General features: G+C 42.7%; 1 protein-coding gene across 1 annotated transcript in view; it reads left to right on the top strand.

Moving 5' to 3' along the window:
- The window catches only part of eml5 (EMAP like 5), a 52,567-nt gene that overhangs the window by 32,517 nt on the left and 1,581 nt on the right, over window positions 1–18,469 (top strand). Inside the window, exons 17-40 of the mRNA XM_080479429.1 lie at window positions 2,015–2,115; window positions 2,212–2,405; window positions 2,573–2,684; window positions 2,794–2,921; window positions 4,320–4,461; window positions 4,571–4,723; window positions 6,278–6,409; window positions 6,539–6,627; window positions 8,469–8,645; window positions 8,790–8,991; window positions 9,071–9,197; window positions 11,348–11,453; window positions 11,751–11,880; window positions 12,077–12,175; window positions 12,500–12,520; window positions 13,326–13,499; window positions 13,591–13,799; window positions 14,018–14,175; window positions 15,015–15,129; window positions 15,202–15,390; window positions 15,476–15,648; window positions 17,261–17,423; window positions 17,496–17,599; window positions 17,687–17,840. Of these exons, the coding sequence (XP_080335555.1) occupies window positions 2,015–2,115; window positions 2,212–2,405; window positions 2,573–2,684; window positions 2,794–2,921; window positions 4,320–4,461; window positions 4,571–4,723; window positions 6,278–6,409; window positions 6,539–6,627; window positions 8,469–8,645; window positions 8,790–8,991; window positions 9,071–9,197; window positions 11,348–11,453; window positions 11,751–11,880; window positions 12,077–12,175; window positions 12,500–12,520; window positions 13,326–13,499; window positions 13,591–13,799; window positions 14,018–14,175; window positions 15,015–15,129; window positions 15,202–15,390; window positions 15,476–15,648; window positions 17,261–17,423; window positions 17,496–17,599; window positions 17,687–17,840 (3,352 nt within the window). The remainder of the gene's footprint in view (window positions 1–2,014; window positions 2,116–2,211; window positions 2,406–2,572; window positions 2,685–2,793; window positions 2,922–4,319; window positions 4,462–4,570; window positions 4,724–6,277; window positions 6,410–6,538; window positions 6,628–8,468; window positions 8,646–8,789; window positions 8,992–9,070; window positions 9,198–11,347; window positions 11,454–11,750; window positions 11,881–12,076; window positions 12,176–12,499; window positions 12,521–13,325; window positions 13,500–13,590; window positions 13,800–14,017; window positions 14,176–15,014; window positions 15,130–15,201; window positions 15,391–15,475; window positions 15,649–17,260; window positions 17,424–17,495; window positions 17,600–17,686; window positions 17,841–18,469) is intronic.

Genomic DNA, 18,469 nt, shown 5'->3' with positions numbered 1-18,469 from the left:
GAATAAAAAACTAAAATAGACCATGTGAAATAAGTGTTATTCTTGTTTTGCACCTTTGAAGCTGCTTTAGATTCTGTTGAATATCTTTACTAACAGCACTGAAGAAGCAAATGTTGAAGAAAACAATGAAAACAAGAACACATGTCCAACCTAATATTAACCTTTTATTAGGAAAGTGACCACATTTCTCGGTTTCTTCCAGGCTAACTCCGTGAGAAAACATGGTTATAAAGCTGTGTGAAACTTTGAGAGAGAATTTTAGAAAATAGTGAAAAATGCTTTATTCTTACCGCAAATTCTATAAATGTTGAGATGCATGTACATGATGTAGGTGATATTCATCTAATCAAAGACATTTAGGCTTTGCTAATACCACATCACGTCAGAGGACAGAGTTACAGTGTTTAAGATGCACAACATTTAGTTTTTCTGTATTCAGTGAGGTTTACATTGGCATTTATTGCTCCAAATTTTAAACTGTCAAAGTAGCCTTCAGCGACATAACTGAGTGTTTGAATGAGTGCCCTATAAACTAAAGCATTAATGTTAATGGAGAAACATTTAAAAGTCATATGCAGCCTTCTTTCAAAGGAGAATTAATTCCATGATCCAATAAATGCAAGATAAAGAAGTAAATACACAAATTAATCATTAAAAAGTTAGATTTTCACAAAACAACAAAGGTCGATGGAGGCTTTAGTATTTACCACTTCTTGTCCCTCTTACCCCCCAAAAAACCTTCTGGATCTGCTCTGGAATTCGAGTAAAACCTTAGTTTCACACTATAAAAGCAGAAAATAAGTTGTCCGATTTTTTAAAGTGCTTCAGAGACCAAGCAGGAGTTGTTGACTGATGCTTTGCTCCAAACCGGAGGCGGTAATGCAAACGATGCCTGTGTGCATTAGACCTAAATTATACATGCGACGAGATATGCTTCACTCCCGTAACGACTGTGCACTCGATGCACGAGGATTACCTTTCCAGACCTGAATTATGAATTCCTTGAAAGCATAGGAGGTTTCAGTTTGTCCTAAACACATTGTAGGTTTTCTTGGCAGTGAGGAAAACGATATTAGCTGAGAGCCGGCAGGAACCAGAAGAACCTAACTGGAAAACATCCGCATCCCAAAATATCTTCTGCTTTGGCTTTGTTGCTCGTCCTACTTGATGTTCAGATTTAGTATCTACTCTCGTGAACCCCCCCCCCCTTGCTGCTTTGGGTTGCTTTCCTGCGTGTTGGGTGCCAGGCTCTCCCTGCAGCCCGGGGACGGCTCGGAGCAGCACTAATCTCCTCTGCAGCGGGCCGGGCGGTGAGGTGGGCCGAGGGAAATGGGGCCTGACAGACGCTGGGTTGTGCCGCGCCGGCGCCTTGCCTTCTCCTGGCAGAGGAGTGTGTGTGTGAGACGGAGGGTGCATGGTGGGAAGCAGGGTTCATAAACACACACACACACACACACACACACACACACACACACACACACACACACACACACACACACACACACACACACACACACACACACACACACACACACACACACACGGAGAACATGCAAACTCCACCCAGAAAGACCCGGCCAGTATGTGAACCCGTGTCCTTCTCGCTGTGAGGCGAGAGTGCTAACCAAATTGTGAAGATATATTAAAGTAAATTCCACTCACAAACTTTAAATGAATTTAAAAATTACCTTAAAGTTTGCGGCGAAATGTATTCTTAACTTTATTTGTATCGTCAAAATAGCAGTGACATTGAAAATGGTCAAACTTAGGAATTCTTTAAATTTTAAATGAAAGAAAATTGCATGTGAGCTACATTAAATGTGTATTTCTGTTATCCAGCAGCTGATTTTGACAGAAAAATGTGATAGGAAGAGTGCTGATATTAACTATATACTGCACACGTGATTCTTATGTTACTTATGTTTTGATATTTAATACAACTGTCTCGTGCGTTTGCTTGGATATTGTAACAATGTTCAAATCTGTTGTGTTTTCATATTATTTTGTTTTCCAGAGGAAGCAAGGACAAGATATTTGTGGTCAAGGTAAATCCCTACCTGCCTGACAAGCTCATCACAGCCGGTGTGAAACACATGAAGTTTTGGCACAAAGCTGGTGAGGAGCCCCGTCTGGTTTTGTTGACTTGAGAGACTCATCCATGTCGTACTGAGCTGGGACACGGCTCACTTGAAGGTCTGCTTTTCCTTCCAGGCGGCGGTTTAATTGGGCGCAAGGGGAACATGGGGAAGACGGAGACGATGATGTGCGCCGTGTACGGCTGGTCAGAGGAGATGGTGTTCTCTGGAACGTGCACGGGGGATATCTGCATATGGAGGGACATGTTCCTCATGAAGACTGTCAAAGCTCACGACGGCCCTGTTTTCAGCATGCACGCCTTAGAAAAGGTATTTGACAGACTGCAATTCCATAAAGAATTATATATATACACATATATATATTCCTGTCTTTCAGTCATATTTCCACTTAGTATAACAGTGAACACTTGTAGTTTTACTTTCTCATTCAATCAGTAGTGAATCTCTGCAGCTCTAACTGTCTTTCCTCCCCGTAGGGATTTGTGACAGGAGGAAAGGATGGCATAGTCGCTCTGTGGGACGATACCTTTGAGAGATGCCTCAAGACTTACGCCATCAAGCGAGCAGTGTTAGCTCCAGGATCCAAAGGTAAAAAGGTTTTTCAGTTTATATTGTCCTCCGCCGTCCTCGAGTCCTCAAAGCCACCCAAACGTTCCACGGTTTCAGCTGAAATGAACTTCATTCATCAACGCTGCAGGTTTGCTCCTGGAGGATAATCCCTCCATACGTGCCATATCTCTCGGCCATGGCCACATCCTCGTGGGGACCAAGAACGGCGAGATCTTGGAGGTGGATAAGAGCGGCCCCATCACTCTGCTGGTTCAGGTAAGAGAAGGGAACAACACGTCACACTTCCCAGCCTCAGACAGGATATTCATGAGGGAGCCGGTTTCTCTGCAGCGCGGTGAGCCGGGAGTCTGTGTGTTGACAGCTGGAGTGGGAGTCAACTCCTTCTGAGATGTGAAGGCAAAATGAAAAGCTGGAGAGGAACTGAATTCCAACGCCGACATTCGGGTGCATGATGTGTAGCTGCAGGAATGTTGTAAATCCGTCTGCTCTGGCGGTGCGTGCAAGTGCACCAACTGAATGTTACATAAGACTTTAAAATGCTCAAATTAGACCATGTTTTATGCAACAAAAAACAAATGTGATATATGCTGGTGCTGTGACTGTAGATCAGGGGTGGGCATTCCTGGTCCTCGAGGGCCGCAGTCCTGCACGGTTTCTATGTGTCCTCACGTCAAGACAGCTGACAGCAATTATTGGCTCGTTATCAAGCTTTCTGCAGAGCCTCATCATGACAACTCAGGCGTGTTTGAGCAGGGAGACGTGGAAAACATGCAGGACTGCGGCCCTCGAGGACCAAGAATGCCCACCGCTGCTGTAGATAGCCAATCATGAATAAACTATTATTGTTTGAGCAAATGTATTGAGTTTAAAATACATTTATTGAATGTGTTTTGCCCGGTGAAAGCTCATCCCTGAAAACTGCACCTTGGCAAAGAGTAATAATGTACAATGATGTTGTTTTTGTATTGTACTGATGTGTTTAGTACTTTAAAATCGTCAGTTCTTACATAGACTACATAGACTGTCATAAGCGCTGATAAATTGCCGCCACTCAGTGAGAGATTGCTAATTTCCTTGAGTGCTCTGGAGTGTCTCCAAGGCTTTGTTTGACTGTAGGATGAAAGAGTGAATGTTATTGATCGCCCTTTAGATTGCACATTGTGATGGATGGAATCAATTACTGACAGACGACAGGAGCCGAAGGTTTTTCTCAGCTGTTTGTTATGTAACAGGGTAATGAGGTAGTGTTGTTAGATGAATGCAAAGACTCCGAATTGTTTCGTTTTATGAGGAATCCTCGCAGCGTACCCGCTGCATATGATTGATAAAACTAAAGCAGGCCATAGAAAGAGGTACAATAGCCACATTTTATGCAGCATCAGTCTTTGGGACTAAGAGAAGATCTCAACATGGGATGAACATACGATCCTTCAACAGGCAGAACGAGTGCGCTCTTGTTTACGACCAGGTCACTGACCTGTGACCTTCTACTCAGTTTTGTTTCTCACACACGTGTGCATGTAAGCATCACATTACCTGTAATGTGTGAGTTGAAGAGAAGATGAGATATGAGAGGGGATAATTCTCCTAACCTCTTGTTTTCCTCCATCACCTGCTGTAATGAAATATTCATGCCATTTTGTGCACATGCAGGGTCACATGGAGGGTGAAGTGTGGGGCCTGGCCACTCACCCCCATCTCCCCCTCTGTGCCACCGTCAGTGATGACAAAACTTTGCGCATATGGGACCTCTCACCCAGCCACTGCATGCTGGCTGTGCGCAAACTCAGGAAAGGTGAGTCATTGCCGACAACTCAGCAGACAGCCCAGCAGACAGCCCAGTCTATTTTCCGACCGGATGTGCCCCGGTCCCGGGTAACTAATAAACACCTTCCCCTCCGCAGGCGGCCGCTGCTGCTGCTTCTCCCCCGACGGCAAAGCCTTAGCGGTGGGCCTGAACGACGGCAGCTTCCTCATTGTGAACGCAGACACCCTGGAGGACCTGGTGTCCTTCCACCACCGCAAAGACATCATCTCTGATATCAGATTCTCTCCAGGTCTGTGGTTCACCTCAGTATTTCCTCAACAGCACCAGACTCTTCTTAAATAAATCAAACAGACCTCTGAAACCCTCCGATGCGTGGAGTATGTGGGATGCTGTGCAGAGTCTTAGCAGGTATACGTATTTCTCTCCCGCTGTGAGATATAGCTGCAGGCCTGACCCAAATTAATAGCTTTGTGTAATAAGGCCAGACAGAGAGACAGCGAGAGAGGAACGGGAAACAGTGGGGGTGGACGAAGTGAGAGCAAGAAACTAATCTCTCTTTCTCCTGGGCACTTAACCTTAATCCACAATGCAAAGGATCCTGTTTCCACACCCAACACTGGTGAATTTCTAAGGGCGGACGACTCAGAGTGGGAATTTACATTGACGTGATGGTTCGAGTGAAGTCTTTTTCTAAATTCCTCATTTGTAGCCTAAATATCTTAAGTAGACAGCCAAGTTAATTGCTCCAAAAATGATATTTTGTAGGGTTTAAAAGTCCAGTTTTCATAGCAAATTAGTCATTGATTTTATTCTTAACTAAAAATAAAACAAGACGGGAATTCAGACGTTTGACAAGGCAGATTTATGGCACCATTCGGGCACAAGGCAGTTCACAGGGCTTTACTGAGAAATATAAGAAATATACAATAAAGCTTTACAAAGAAAAAAAAGAAATACATGTAAGCGAGCATTTAAGATGATAAAGCGATTAAGAGTATGAAATATTTTAAAACCTCTCACACTCTCATCCTTTTCATTGGATCAACTTTACTTGGCGATTTTCAAACATTGGTAGTTTGCATCCCAAATCACACAGAAATATTAGGTCCTCTCCTCAGAGAACCCCCACACATCACGCTGTCCCAGGTACTTTCGCAAACAGCGGACTCGCTCTACACATCCAACATAGAAATAATACATTCACAATACAATCTTCGGACTCTGGGTTGACTCCAGTTGTAAATTCCAACTTGATTAATGTCTGATTGACTCTAACAGACTAAACTCATCTGTGTGCTCCACACTTTCACTGCTGATGTAACTTCAGCTGAACTTAATGAGAGAATCAGTCATTAAACGGACCCACAGAGAGCTGACAGCTCAGAATGTGTCACTGCATCACTGTGATAACACAACTATGTGCACCATAAGAAGACAATGGGGGAGACTAAAGAGAAGCAAGAACTACGTACTCTTGTACTCTGTAACTAAAACCTGCTTTACAGTAACTTGCTTAACACCATTCCCTACAGAAATATTTATTCCTGATGGTGGCTGGCGCGAAATCGAATCACTATGATTCATCCACAACTGACCGATATTTTCACATGGCCTGATGAGGTGGTTGTTTATTTTAACACTTTACAGGGCAAATTACCATATATGGCCACTTTTAACTGTTAGGAATTAAGAACAGTTTCAGTTTCAGTTTCAGACTTTTTAACCGTGTTATATATAAATTACATTCATTGGTGTTTTTTTTTTTAAAGTAGGTTCAAGTATATTTCAGTGAGTTTGACATTAAGGGTTAAACTTCCTCACTCCCTCTTCTTCTTTGACTCAGGAGTTGGGAAGTACCTTGCAGTAGCATCGGGAGACAGCTTTGTGGATATTTACAATGTGATGAGCAGCAAACGGGTGGGAGTGTGCAAAGGGTGCCTCAACTACATCACCCATCTGGACTGGGACAAGAGAGGTAAACATGCTGCTTTAAACGCTGTTGTCTCAGTAAAATCCCTGTAGATGGCTGTTAAAGCGCTAATTATGCACCTTAGAAAAACACTTCATCTAAGTGTGCTGGCCTGCTGGGCTCTCTCATTCACAGGGAAACTACTTCAAGTCAACACCGGTGCTAAAGAGCAGTATTTCTTCGAAGCTCCTCGTGGCAAGAGGCAGACCATCCCGGCCACAGAGGTAAGAGGAGACAAAAGACACAGGGGCAGTGTATCGGCCCACATTTGCCCCTCAGGATAGGAGGAGACTCTGGGAAGGGCAGTGAAGCATTAAGACGGCCCACTTTTCACCAATATCACTTCAAGTGGGATCGTTGTCATCATCGCTTTAATACACTGTGACGTTCAGCCACTTTGTGAGGCACATCAAGACAATGAGGGTCAGAGATGAAAGATGCTGCTCCTCCTGTCTCAGTGGAGCATCAGATGTCCTCTCATTGTCATGTGATTGATTATTTTAGTCGTTCCCTTCGCTTCCTGAAAACTATTCTTTGTGGATTCGATCACACGATTCACGCTGACAGGCCGAGACTCTCAGTTGGTCTGAATCTTTTTACTCTGGGATGGTTTCATTGTTTTTTTTATCATGCAGAAAATCTTCTCTTGTTTCTGGTGATGATGTATATACTTTGTGCTATGCAGTCCCTCAGGGTTCTGCTCTTGGCCCAGTTTCATTTTCTATTTATTCTCTGCAGTTTGGCCTTCAGTTTGGCATTTAAGTATAACATCTGGGTTGAAGAACTTGTGATATAGCATACCATACCATGCTGTCTTTATTTATAAAGCACTTTCACACAACCATGGTTGAAACAGACTGCTGTACATTATATATTTATCACAATTAATACGCAATTATTGTGCTGTCAACAAACTGACAGACAAAAATACTGCTGCTATTTGGAAAAACAAATATCAGTGCTGAGAGATTTTGACCAAATTTACTTTAGTGTTTTTATTTACATGATGTACATGATGGAATTATCACTTGTTTGAAAAACTTGGAAAATTCAGTTATATAATAGAATAATATCTCTTTATAAGCAAAGACACACAGTCAGACTTTTCTGTAGTTACACAAGGTGATTTATTATCCCCCAAAAATTATAATATCAAATTCTTAAATAATTTCTGAACGTAAATGACACAGAATCATTAAAAAAAAATGAATCTTATTAATCTTAAAAATTATATAAAATTCTTATTTTAAAAAATACAGTTTCACCAAAACATCTCAGACAGTATTTTCAATGTAATATTAACAATATAACAGAAGCCTCAAAAAATAATAAATGACCAAACTAAAAATATCTACACTTAAACTTCACTGTTTGTCCGTGTGAGCCTTCAACACCAACACGTATTTTCCCGTTTGCTTACTGTCCGAGCACTCAGCCTCATTTTGTCAGTAAATGTCAAAGTTTTTCTTCAGTTTCTCTAAAAAGCAGCACTCCAGCATGTTTTTATCCAACAGGGATACGAGCTATTTGTCCAATGTATTAAGCATTTCGAGCATAGTGTTCTGTGCAAAGCAGCAGTCGATTTCAACACTCGTTCAATAGTCGAACAATGAAAAATTTACATTTTCATGAATTTATAAAACTCTCCTCAATGCCAGGATAGGATTTAAAATAAAAAATAACTCAACTTTTGATTCTATGTGCAAAAGTTTTCACTGTAGGAAATATTGATTCTTCCAAGGTCAGAACGATTTCACCTTTTTTACAGAGAAAAGCTTTTTCCTTCGCAGCAGTTCATTGTAATTCATTATAGTCTTGTCTAAGCCAGTGAGCTGGAACTCACCGTGCAGATGGTTGTAAAAGCTGCTGCCCCACTTACAATCAAGAGGAAGTGCAGGGGGGCACATTACTCAGTGGCCTCGTTTAATTTATTGTCACTTGAGTTCAATAAATAGTTTCAGTTGTCACTTGGCAGGCACATCACTGAGTTTGTGTGGTTACGGGGTTTTAGAGGAAAATGTTGTCTAAAAAAGTCTTAATTGCTGAGTTACTGACTTGGTTCCAGGTGGAGAAGATCGACTGGAGCACGTGGACGTGTGTCCTTGGCCCGTCTGTTGAAGGTACCTGGCCTGTGATCAGTGAGGTCACCGAGGTGACCGCCGCCTGCCTTAGTAACGACAGGAAGGTGCTCGCAACAGGAGACGACCTGGGATACGTCAAGCTCTTCAGATACCCCGTCAAGGTGAGATCCGGGCCAGAACTCCCCATGCTATCTTTTCCTGAACATCTCATGACTTCAGGCTCGGGTTGGAAATTTATGCAAATGTTATGTTAATTCTGTGTTAATGTCACAAGTGTTAAATAAATGTTGCCTCTCCTCCCCCAGGGAAAGTATGCAAAGTTCAAACGCTACGTGGCTCACAGCACACATGTCACCAATGTGCGATGGACCCATGACGACGGCCTCTTAGTGACGGTCGGCGGGGGTGACACGTGCCTCATGATTTGGGCCCACGAGCCGGAGGGCCATCGGGAGTTCAAACAGTGTGACAGCGAGGAGTCGGATATCGAGAGCGAGGATGACGGAGGCAAGTGACTAACCTCTCTCCTTTTCTTTCTTTTTTAAAAATGTAAACCCCTCAAATCATTCTGAATATCTCTCGCCAGGCTACGACAGCGACGTGACGAGGGAAAACGAGATCAACTACACCATCAAGGCCTTATCCACCAACATGCGACCAATGACGGGGGTGAAGCCCCACCTGCAGCTGAAGGAGCCGTCTGTGGACGAGAGGTGGAGTCTCTCTCTCTCTCAAACCTTTTCCGACTCAAGAAACTCTTTATAATCGAGCTGAAACAAAACCTTCTTTACAAAAAAACCCACCTTTTCTTTCCCTGCCTGTTTCTGCCTTTTGGAAGTAACTCAGCCTTTTCTGCTCTTCTTTCCTTTAAACGTCACTTTCCTGCTTCACTCTTTAATTTCACTTGAAGACAAGGGGTGGTCAGGTGAGTTGTTGTGATTATATACGCTGACTTTGTTAAAACATTTTATAGTTTCGTGCGATGCATAGGATGTAGCATGTGTAATTCTAAAATCTTGAAAAACTGTGATGAAAGGTCCGTTCTGGAGGTGCATTTGTACTAACCCTTAAAAGAAGTAATTTTCTTGGTGGTCATTTTTCCTCGTATTAGACATTATGTTCCGGTCAGGACTTACACCCACGACTCAGAGAGTTTATTCGGTTCATAGCAAAGCTTAACAGATTTATGCATCGTAGGAAAGTGTTGCAAAGTGGAAATGGACCGAGTCTAAATATAAACACAGACGAGACCTGAAAGGAGTTTTCATAAGCAACCAGACATGAAACAAAATGTGAACCCATGAAATGACACGGCATCGTAAAGTAAGGTAACACACAGAAATAAGATATGATCAAAGCATGAAAAACAGACAGACATGATAAAAGATATCACAGAGCAGACAATGAGATTTAACATTAGCAGACATCACGTATCCCTGACAACATAAAGGCTGAAATTGGTTTTAGTAGTTCTAAATGTGAGATGTGAGCATAAACGTATATTCAACAGCGGTCAAACCATCAGAATCTGAAGTTGTACTATTGTTTTATTCCGTCTCAGGTTCTCACCTCGATTTTCAACCTGTTACATTATTCTAATTATACTGTTTTAAATTTTTTGTTTTATAACTTTGTCTCCTTTACAATATATTTAAAGTGCGCCACAGCCTCTCAGAGTTTCACATTCACTGATTTGCAGATCAGTTTTTTTGACAGTGATGCAAGTATCCTCGCTACATCTTCTCATAGCAGTTGTCATAGAAATGGACTTTGGTTGCCATGGTTACCCGATGGCGCTGACTCTTATATTTTATGTCCTCAGTGTCTGAGGTGTTGTGTTACGTGTGTCTCCGCCAGGCAGCAGTGATCTCTGGGTAAACCTTTTTTTTTTTCTTTCTTTTCTTTTAATTCTTGCTTTTCTTTGTTCATGCTGCCATGAAGAGGGTCGAGGTAAGTCTCTCATTCTGATGATGTTCTTGTTCACAGATGTAGAGTTTAATTACGAAGAGTTAAGTGTCTCCGTGTAGCTCTTATACACACCTGATATGGTTTCTTCTTTCACACTGTGTCAGTGTGAAACGAGGTCAGGGTTGTTGTTTGCCCTCTCCATACAGTCGATGCATTATTAAGTGTTTTTCATACCACCGTGTTTTAATCAGACACTTGAAAAGTGTTTGGCCCAGAACGCCGTCATTCAGTTCGTTAGTCAAGTGGAAAGCACTTATTTCTGTTTAATCATTGATTCAATCTTTAGACAGTGTTTAACTTTGTTGAGGAAGTTTGTCGGTGGGTCTCAGGGGAGGTGTATTTGGGGTTCGGGACCCCCTCAAGGGAGCGCCAGAGATCATAGAGACGAGCTTGAGGCGTTGTCTGTTTCCAGTTATTAAAAATAGAACACGCTGAAGCAAACCAGGATAATACTTTCCCTGTTAGAAACTGAACACAAGCATTTCCCAACATGATTTATTTTACTGTAGCTCAAAGATGAACCAGTATTCAGTTAAATTCAGTTTATTTGTATTGATAAGATAAGATATCCTTTATTTATCTCACATGTGGAGAAATTTGCAATATTGCTCCAAATATAACACAGTCATTGAAAGATACTTATTAACAACCTGCAGAACCAGACTCAGAGGTGGAGACTTTCTGCTGCTCTGGCTGGGGTGACATGGAGAAGTCCTCCTGCAGTCTAAATCTACAGCAGCGTCAATTAAAAAAAAAAAAAGGTCCACGTTGGCCTGAACCAGTCCTAAATGTAAACTTTGTTGAATAGAAAAGTAAACAGTGTAATAGCGATGTAACATTGCAGTCGTAATCCTCCTCCTCCTCGGTATCAGCATGAGAAGCAGCTCCATGGCAGCCTCCTCATCCCAGCTGTCTGTTTCAGGCCTCCTGTCAGCAGAGCGCTGCCACAGCCAGAGAAGTTGCAGACCAACAATGTTGGCAAAAAGAAGCGTCCCATCGAGGTAAGACGCTCTCCCAAACACCCCCGGCAAGGACACGCATGATGCATTTCCTGATGGCAGAGGGAGGCTCAATCAGCGAGGCGGATGATTCAAACTGCTGGTTCCTAATGGGATTACTTCCACTGGAGACGCTTGTCTTGCTCGTCCTCTGCCCAGACAGTCTCTCCGCGGGGACCGCCGTGACGCCATAATCAAATAGTGACGTTCGTCAGATGGCCGCCGGCTCTGAGCAACTGAGTTGTCATGGCACTAACCTTTTTGACGTCCCTGCCGTCTTTTCTTCCTACTCTCCCGCAGGACCTGGTGTTGGACCTTGTGTTTGGTTACCGTGGCAACGACTGCCGCAACAACGTGCACTACTTGAACGAGGGGGCGGACATCATCTACCACACGGCCTCAGTTGGCATCGTCCTCAACTTGACAACCTGTGAGTGGACGGAGGACGCCGTCACCGTTACCGCTCAGTCACTGAAACGCAGACACGGGTTGACTTCGTGTGTGTGTGTGTGTGTGTGTGTGTGTGTGTGTGTGTGTGTGTGTGTGTGTGTGTGTGTGTGTGTGTGTGTGTGTGTGTGTGTGTGTGTGTGTGTGTGTGTGTGTGTGTGTGTGTTCTCTCCTTACAGCCTGCCAAAGTTTCTATGTAGAACACAGTGACGACATTCTGTGCCTGACAATCAATCAACACCCCAAATTCCCCAACGTGGTGGCAACTGGCCAAGTAGGTATGTTTGTGCGAAGTTGACCTCCTGTGTGAGCAGCAGCCTTGTTTTTCTTCCCCGTGCAGACGGATCGCCGGACACCGCCGTCCTCCTCTTACCTGCAAACCCACACTGCACGGGAGAAAATAATACACGCAGATTACTTTTCATTTCAACTTTGACAGCGCTCAATAAAATCCTGGATAGAAAAATAACTTATACACATAACTTTTGAAAGTGTGCGTTAAATACTTACATGTTTTTTTAAAAGTTAATGTCACATTTTATCAGTGCTGCTCAGACAAGACTGAAAATCCACACTTTGTTTCTGTTTTTCTTGCTTTGCAGGTGATACTGGTGACATGTCAGGTAAGCCTGTTAAGTGAGTGCCACCTGGTGGTCAGAGCTACTTAAATAGTTATATTTCACAGGGAATTAGTAGGAATCATTACATAAACAGTGCAGTCAAAGAATTACAATTTCTAGTAAGCGAAATAATCCCCTTTTTTTCATAATTGATTTGGTCATAAGGAAGAATTAGGTGTATAACACACTATATGTGAAATTACCGTTTCTTTGTCATATCCTGTAACGATGAGCTCCGTCTCTCTGACGATAAACCTTTTGGATTTACACTCCGTCTTGGGGTGGTTGGTGGTCTGGAGCCGCTTCAGCTTCAAGTTTCAATCGTTCATTCTCAACTTTTTCACCACAAAAGGATGAATTCAGCTCTAATTTTGTGTATTGCTTTATTGAAGTCATATTCTATGTTAATCTCTTAGGACACTTGAGCAATTCGTAATTTTTTTCTCTCACTGCTTACATTGTGAGCTTCCGTTTTGTATACTAGAGACATTTTTAGTCATCCACCCTACCTATTTTTGAAAGGCAAACTGCCCAAACCAAAACCCGCAAACAAAAAAGCTTTAATTTCCAAGAAAAGCTGCTCTATTGACAATATTGTCTGAAGCTATCACGTTGTGAAAGGATCTTGTAACTGCTACTTCAATCAGAGAATACCTCATTACGTGTTATTACACTATTGGCATGTTATTGTGTTCTGGGCATTAACATTAAATGTCAACATTATTCCAACATCAGTTGTTACAGGGTGTTTGATTATAAACAAGTCAGATTTAGACATTGAAGTGTGTCTTTGTCCTCGGCCCTCCAGCCACGTCTCCATCCATCCATGTGTGGGACGCCATGACCAAGCAGACGCTGTCGGTGCTCCGCTGCTTCCACTCCGGCGGCGTTTGCTCCGTCAGCTTCAGTGCCACAGGAAAACTCCTGCTGTCTGTGGGCCTGGACCCCGAACACACCGTCACCATCTGGAAGTGGCAAGAAGGTGAGAAGAAGAAACCTCCTCCTCTTTTAGTCTTCAAGGTTCCATCATATTTGAGAATTTGTGTCCACCGTGCTCTGCTCCTGCTTGTAAGGTGCCAAAGTGGCCAGCCGGATCGGCCACACTCAGAGGATCTTCGTGGCTGAGTTTCGTCCCGACTCGGACACACACTTTGTGTCTGTGGGCATCAAGCACGTGCGTTTCTGGACGCTGGCGGGTCGAGCTTTGCTCAGCAAGAAAGGCGTGCTGAGCACCATTGAGGACGCCCGGATGCAGACGATGCTCTCTGTGGCGTTCGGAGCTGTAAGTCAGCCTCACCTGTACCGTTCACACCCTCCATCTCTGCTTAAAATGTCTGTTTGTTCTTATTTACATTTCAAATCTTGATGCCAAAAATTCAATCTGCTAATATTTCCAAGTTGAAATCGAACTGTCTGCTTAAATGTGCCGTGAACTGGTGTTGCATTGCTTGCTCTGCTTTCTTAGGCCACTAGATTAGTGCAGATTTGTTTTCTTTTCAGAATAACTTGACATTTACAGGTACCATAAGTGGGGATGTGTGTGTATGGAAGGAACACATTCTAGTAAGAATAGTGGCCAAGGCTCACACGGGCCCCGTGTTCACTATGTACACCACACTGAGGGATGGCCTCATCGTCACAGGAGGCAAAGAACGACCGTAAGTGCTTTTCATCACCACGTTACTCTGCATATCAGTAAGAGCAAGCTGATACTTTAACTTACCTGTGTCTAATATATCATCTGGTAGAGACGCGCACTCTCACTGACATACAAAAGCAACAAGTCTCACCGAGCTGCTACATCACTGTCAAACAAATAGGTCATTTTTAATTTTAAAAGTGAAAAATAATGTTGGAAAATGTAGTTTCTGATGGGTAATATATCAAAGCAGGGATTGTCAGCCTATTTGTTCACCTTTAGCCCCGCCGGATTGCTTCTAGGAAAGACGTGAGACAACATTTCCTGTCCTCAATTTACCCAAATATTACAAAGAAGACAAATGTCATTGGACAGCAGACGCCTTCGTAATTTCAAATCATGTGCAAATCTAATTGTGACGACCTCAAAGCAGAAAATACAGACGTGGAATAATAACTGCTGTATCTTTTCACAACCAGCGTTTGAGTTAGGAACATTTTAAAGTTGTTTTTTGTTGCTGCAACAAGTCAAAATTGTCAAAAAAAAGAAAACTTTGAGAAGTGTTTGCCTGAGTGTGTGGGTTCAAGAAAACAGAGCTGTCAGCTTGAAACCAAACGAGGAGGGAGCTGTCAGTCCGTGCCTGCCCACACAGTCAGGAAACAAGAGGAGTAATCAGACAACACAAGCAAAGACATGTGTGAGGGCGGAGTGTGTCTGTCAGGCCACAGACTGTTGCTCACTCTATATCACCCCTACAACATAGTTCATGTATATAAATCATTATCACGATCCTTAGTGCACATTATTTTTTAAAGATATTTGGGATTTTGAGTCACTGCAGTTGATTTCCCTCCTCAGGTCGAAGGAGGGCGGAGCTCTAAAACTCTGGGACCAGGAGCTGAAACGCTGCCGAGCCTTTCGACTGGAAACCGGACAGATCATAGACTGCGTTCGCTCCGTGTGCAGAGGAAAGGTAGTTCACCACTGACAACTTCTTATAACGGATCTCCATTGTGTGTATTCTCACATGTTCTGCTTGTGCCAGGGTAAGATCCTGGTGGGAACCAGGAACGCCGAGATTATCGAGGTGGGAGAGAAGAACGCAGCGTGCAACATCCTGGTGAACGGACACATGGACGGGCCCATCTGGGGTTTGGGTGCTCATCCCTCCAGAGATGTGTTCCTGTCCGCGGCGGAGGACGGCACCGTTCGTCTGTGGGACATCCCGGAGAAGGTCAGCGTCTCGTTTCATCAAAGGAGCTGTGGGAGTCTCTCGTCGTCACAATGCGCTGATGTGGTCTTGTCTTGTGGGGAAACAGAAGATGCTGAATAAGGTGAACCTGGGCCACCCGGCACGCACCATCAGCTACAGTCCCGAGGGAGACATGGTGGCCATCGGTATGAAGAATGGAGAGTTCATCATCCTGCTGGTGGCTTCACTCAAAATCTGGGGCAAGAAAAGGGACCGGCGCTCTCCGATTCAAGATATTAGGTAAAGATATCGGGAGGAAATGCGACTTGGTTGCGGCGATGTTGGAGGATCTGCGGCTCTCTGTGGTCAAAGTATCCTCCTTATGATCGAAATGTTTTTTCCTGCTGATTCATAAGCAGACCAAACAAAACTCTCTAATAATTATAATTTACCATCCAATTTAAGTAAAGCTGCCAACTGTCAGGAGAGCAGAAGAATATGAAGTCATCACAGATTCAAGTTGTTTCATAGGTTTCAGTGAGAAACTGGATTTTATTTTTTTATTTAAAAACAAAACAAACAAAAAAAACAGGTCATAACCTGGCAAGAATTTTTAAAACAGATACAGGAAATCTTCATACAGTGGTGTGAAAGATAAGGCCCGTTGGCCATAACCGGACCACAAGGTGGCTCCAATTCGGTCCAACTAACCATGAAAATGGTCAAAATTTCAAAGAAAACATTTATTTTTTAAACAAATTTCTTAAGATTAGTGGACAAAACAAAACACTGAGACCTGAGCTGAGATATCGGTGATGCTGAAATGAAAGCCGGCAACCTTGTTGCTATCAAACTAGCCTCAAAGCCATGCTGCCGGGACAAGATTGCAAAAACACCCATAATGCAACAGCTATAGAAGGTTTTGGACATTTCACTAGTTTTGTGAAAATATAATCACCATGTATACTTTGCGCCTCAACAAATAAACACTTTACAATTTTATATTTTAAAGCTCTTGTGGACCTTTTTTACTGGTCTGGCCCACTCAAGATGAAATTGAGCTGTGTGTGTGGCCCTTGAACCAAAATGAGTTTGGCACCCCTGACAAAGCATTTAGTCATTATTAAAGTAACTTGATCACTGTTAAATTCATTCATCCTCATAGAGCAGCGCTGTCAAACTCATTTCAGTTCATGTAACACAAACAGCCATATTGATTGATTTTGAGCCGCATTAGTAGAAACATTAAAAACAGATAACTCACAGTTTTTCCTTAGTTTTAATGCAAAACAATGTTAGTGAATCATGAAAATGAACAAGTTTAATGCTCACTTTACAAAAACGTATATATAATACGATCTGCAAACCTTAGAAGCCAAAGTCCTTCTCTTGCTCTATTATAGACCTAAAGTGATTTTCCTTTGATATCTTTGCACACTAAGTATGAAATTCTGGTTTATGTCAGATTAGTTAACGATTTTCACAATGAAAAATCACTTTGCTTCGGTGATCCGTGAGCTAAATAATTATTTATTAGAGGTTTTTACTTTACATGTGGTGAAGTCTTTGCATATAAACCTGCAAATGACACATCTGGTACTTTGTGCACCACAGTATATTATATTTACATTCAGTCTTATAATGTGTGTTTTGAACAAATAAATATTACTATAGCAGTACAAAGTGGTAAAAGAAAAAGAATGCATTATGAGAAAACACAGCTACACTTTTTTTTAATTGAAAACATCTCATCAGTTTAAAAGTTTAGTTTAGTTATGTGAGTCGGCCCTTACATATTTAATACATCCGTAGTTTTGTACTGCAGGTTATTTTAGGATTTTGATTTATGTGATTCCATTTAGTGTTACGAGAGAGCAGGTTGAAGACAGCCACTGGCTGGTTTCCTTCACAGGTTCAGTCCAAACTCTCGGTATTTGGCCGTGGGCTCCACCGAATGTGCCGTCGACTTCTACGACCTGACGCTGGGGCCGCAGCTGAACCGCATCAACTGCTGCAGGGACATCCCCAGCTTCGTCATGCAGATGGACTTCTCCGCCGACAGCAACTACGTCCAGGTACGTGAAGGTTCGCCGGTGTCAGCGTTCGCCGGTGTGTCTGCCGCTCTGACCCGTGACGCCTTCCAACAGATTTCCACGGGTGCTTACAAACGTCTGGTGTACGAGGCGCCGTCCGGGAAGCAGGTGACGGAGCAGACTCAGGTCGACAGGATCACCTGGGCCAGCTGGACGAGGTGAGAGTCGCCCTGCTGAGGCTGACGCCCGGCGTCGTCACACGGGATGGAGAGTGATGGGAATGTGGCCTCTCTGTTTGTCCCCAGTGTCCTCGGAGACGAGGTGATCGGGATCTGGTCCCGAAACACGGACAAAGCGGACGTGACCTGCGCCTGCGTGTCGCACTCGGGCCTGAACATCGTCACAGGAGATGATTTTGGAATGGTGAAGCTGTTTGACTTCCCCTGTCCAGAGAAGTTTGTAAGTACAGTTGCATATTGATGTTTGTAGTTTGTGTTTTCTATTATCTATTAGTAAAACTCACACAACCTGCCTGATGATGGGATGACTCTATTGGAGCAGGTGGGTTTAACGTAAAAAGAGAGAAAAGCATCGGACAGAGCAACAGACTACTAGTAGACTCCTGGTAGAATACAAACCCTCCAGGAAGAGGTTTATTAAATGTTCCCAGAGTCGGAAGAAACAAGGTGAAGCAGCTTTTAGTTCCTACAAACTTCCTGCTCACACACTCACTTCTTTTAAAAACATTTTTATTTGCTTAAGCTTTCTATTAAACAATAGATCTCACTTATTTTATTACCTTTATCTTAATAAAGGTTTAACTTTATTTAATTAAATTCATAATAATTTTTATAATCTTAATCTCTTAAGATAAAATTCTTAACCACCTTGCTTTAATGTATTTTCTTTATTTCTTTGTGAATTCCCTGTGAACATGTGAAGGAATGACTTTCTTCAATGAGATAAAAACTTTTACTTTTAGTACAATTAGTGTTTGAAAACTTATTCTGCAGCTTTTTACACATAGTTCTTTTTTAAAATCATCACTCAACTATCACAAAAAAATGCAGTAAATTTCAGGTTATTAT

This window comes from Lipophrys pholis (genome assembly GCF_963383615.2).
Source record: "Lipophrys pholis genome assembly, chromosome: 14".
In the NCBI taxonomy this organism is placed as follows: Eukaryota; Metazoa; Chordata; class Actinopteri; order Blenniiformes; family Blenniidae; genus Lipophrys; species Lipophrys pholis.
The sequence above is the reverse complement of the archived record's forward strand: the minus strand, read 5'-3'. Positions and strand labels throughout refer to the sequence as shown.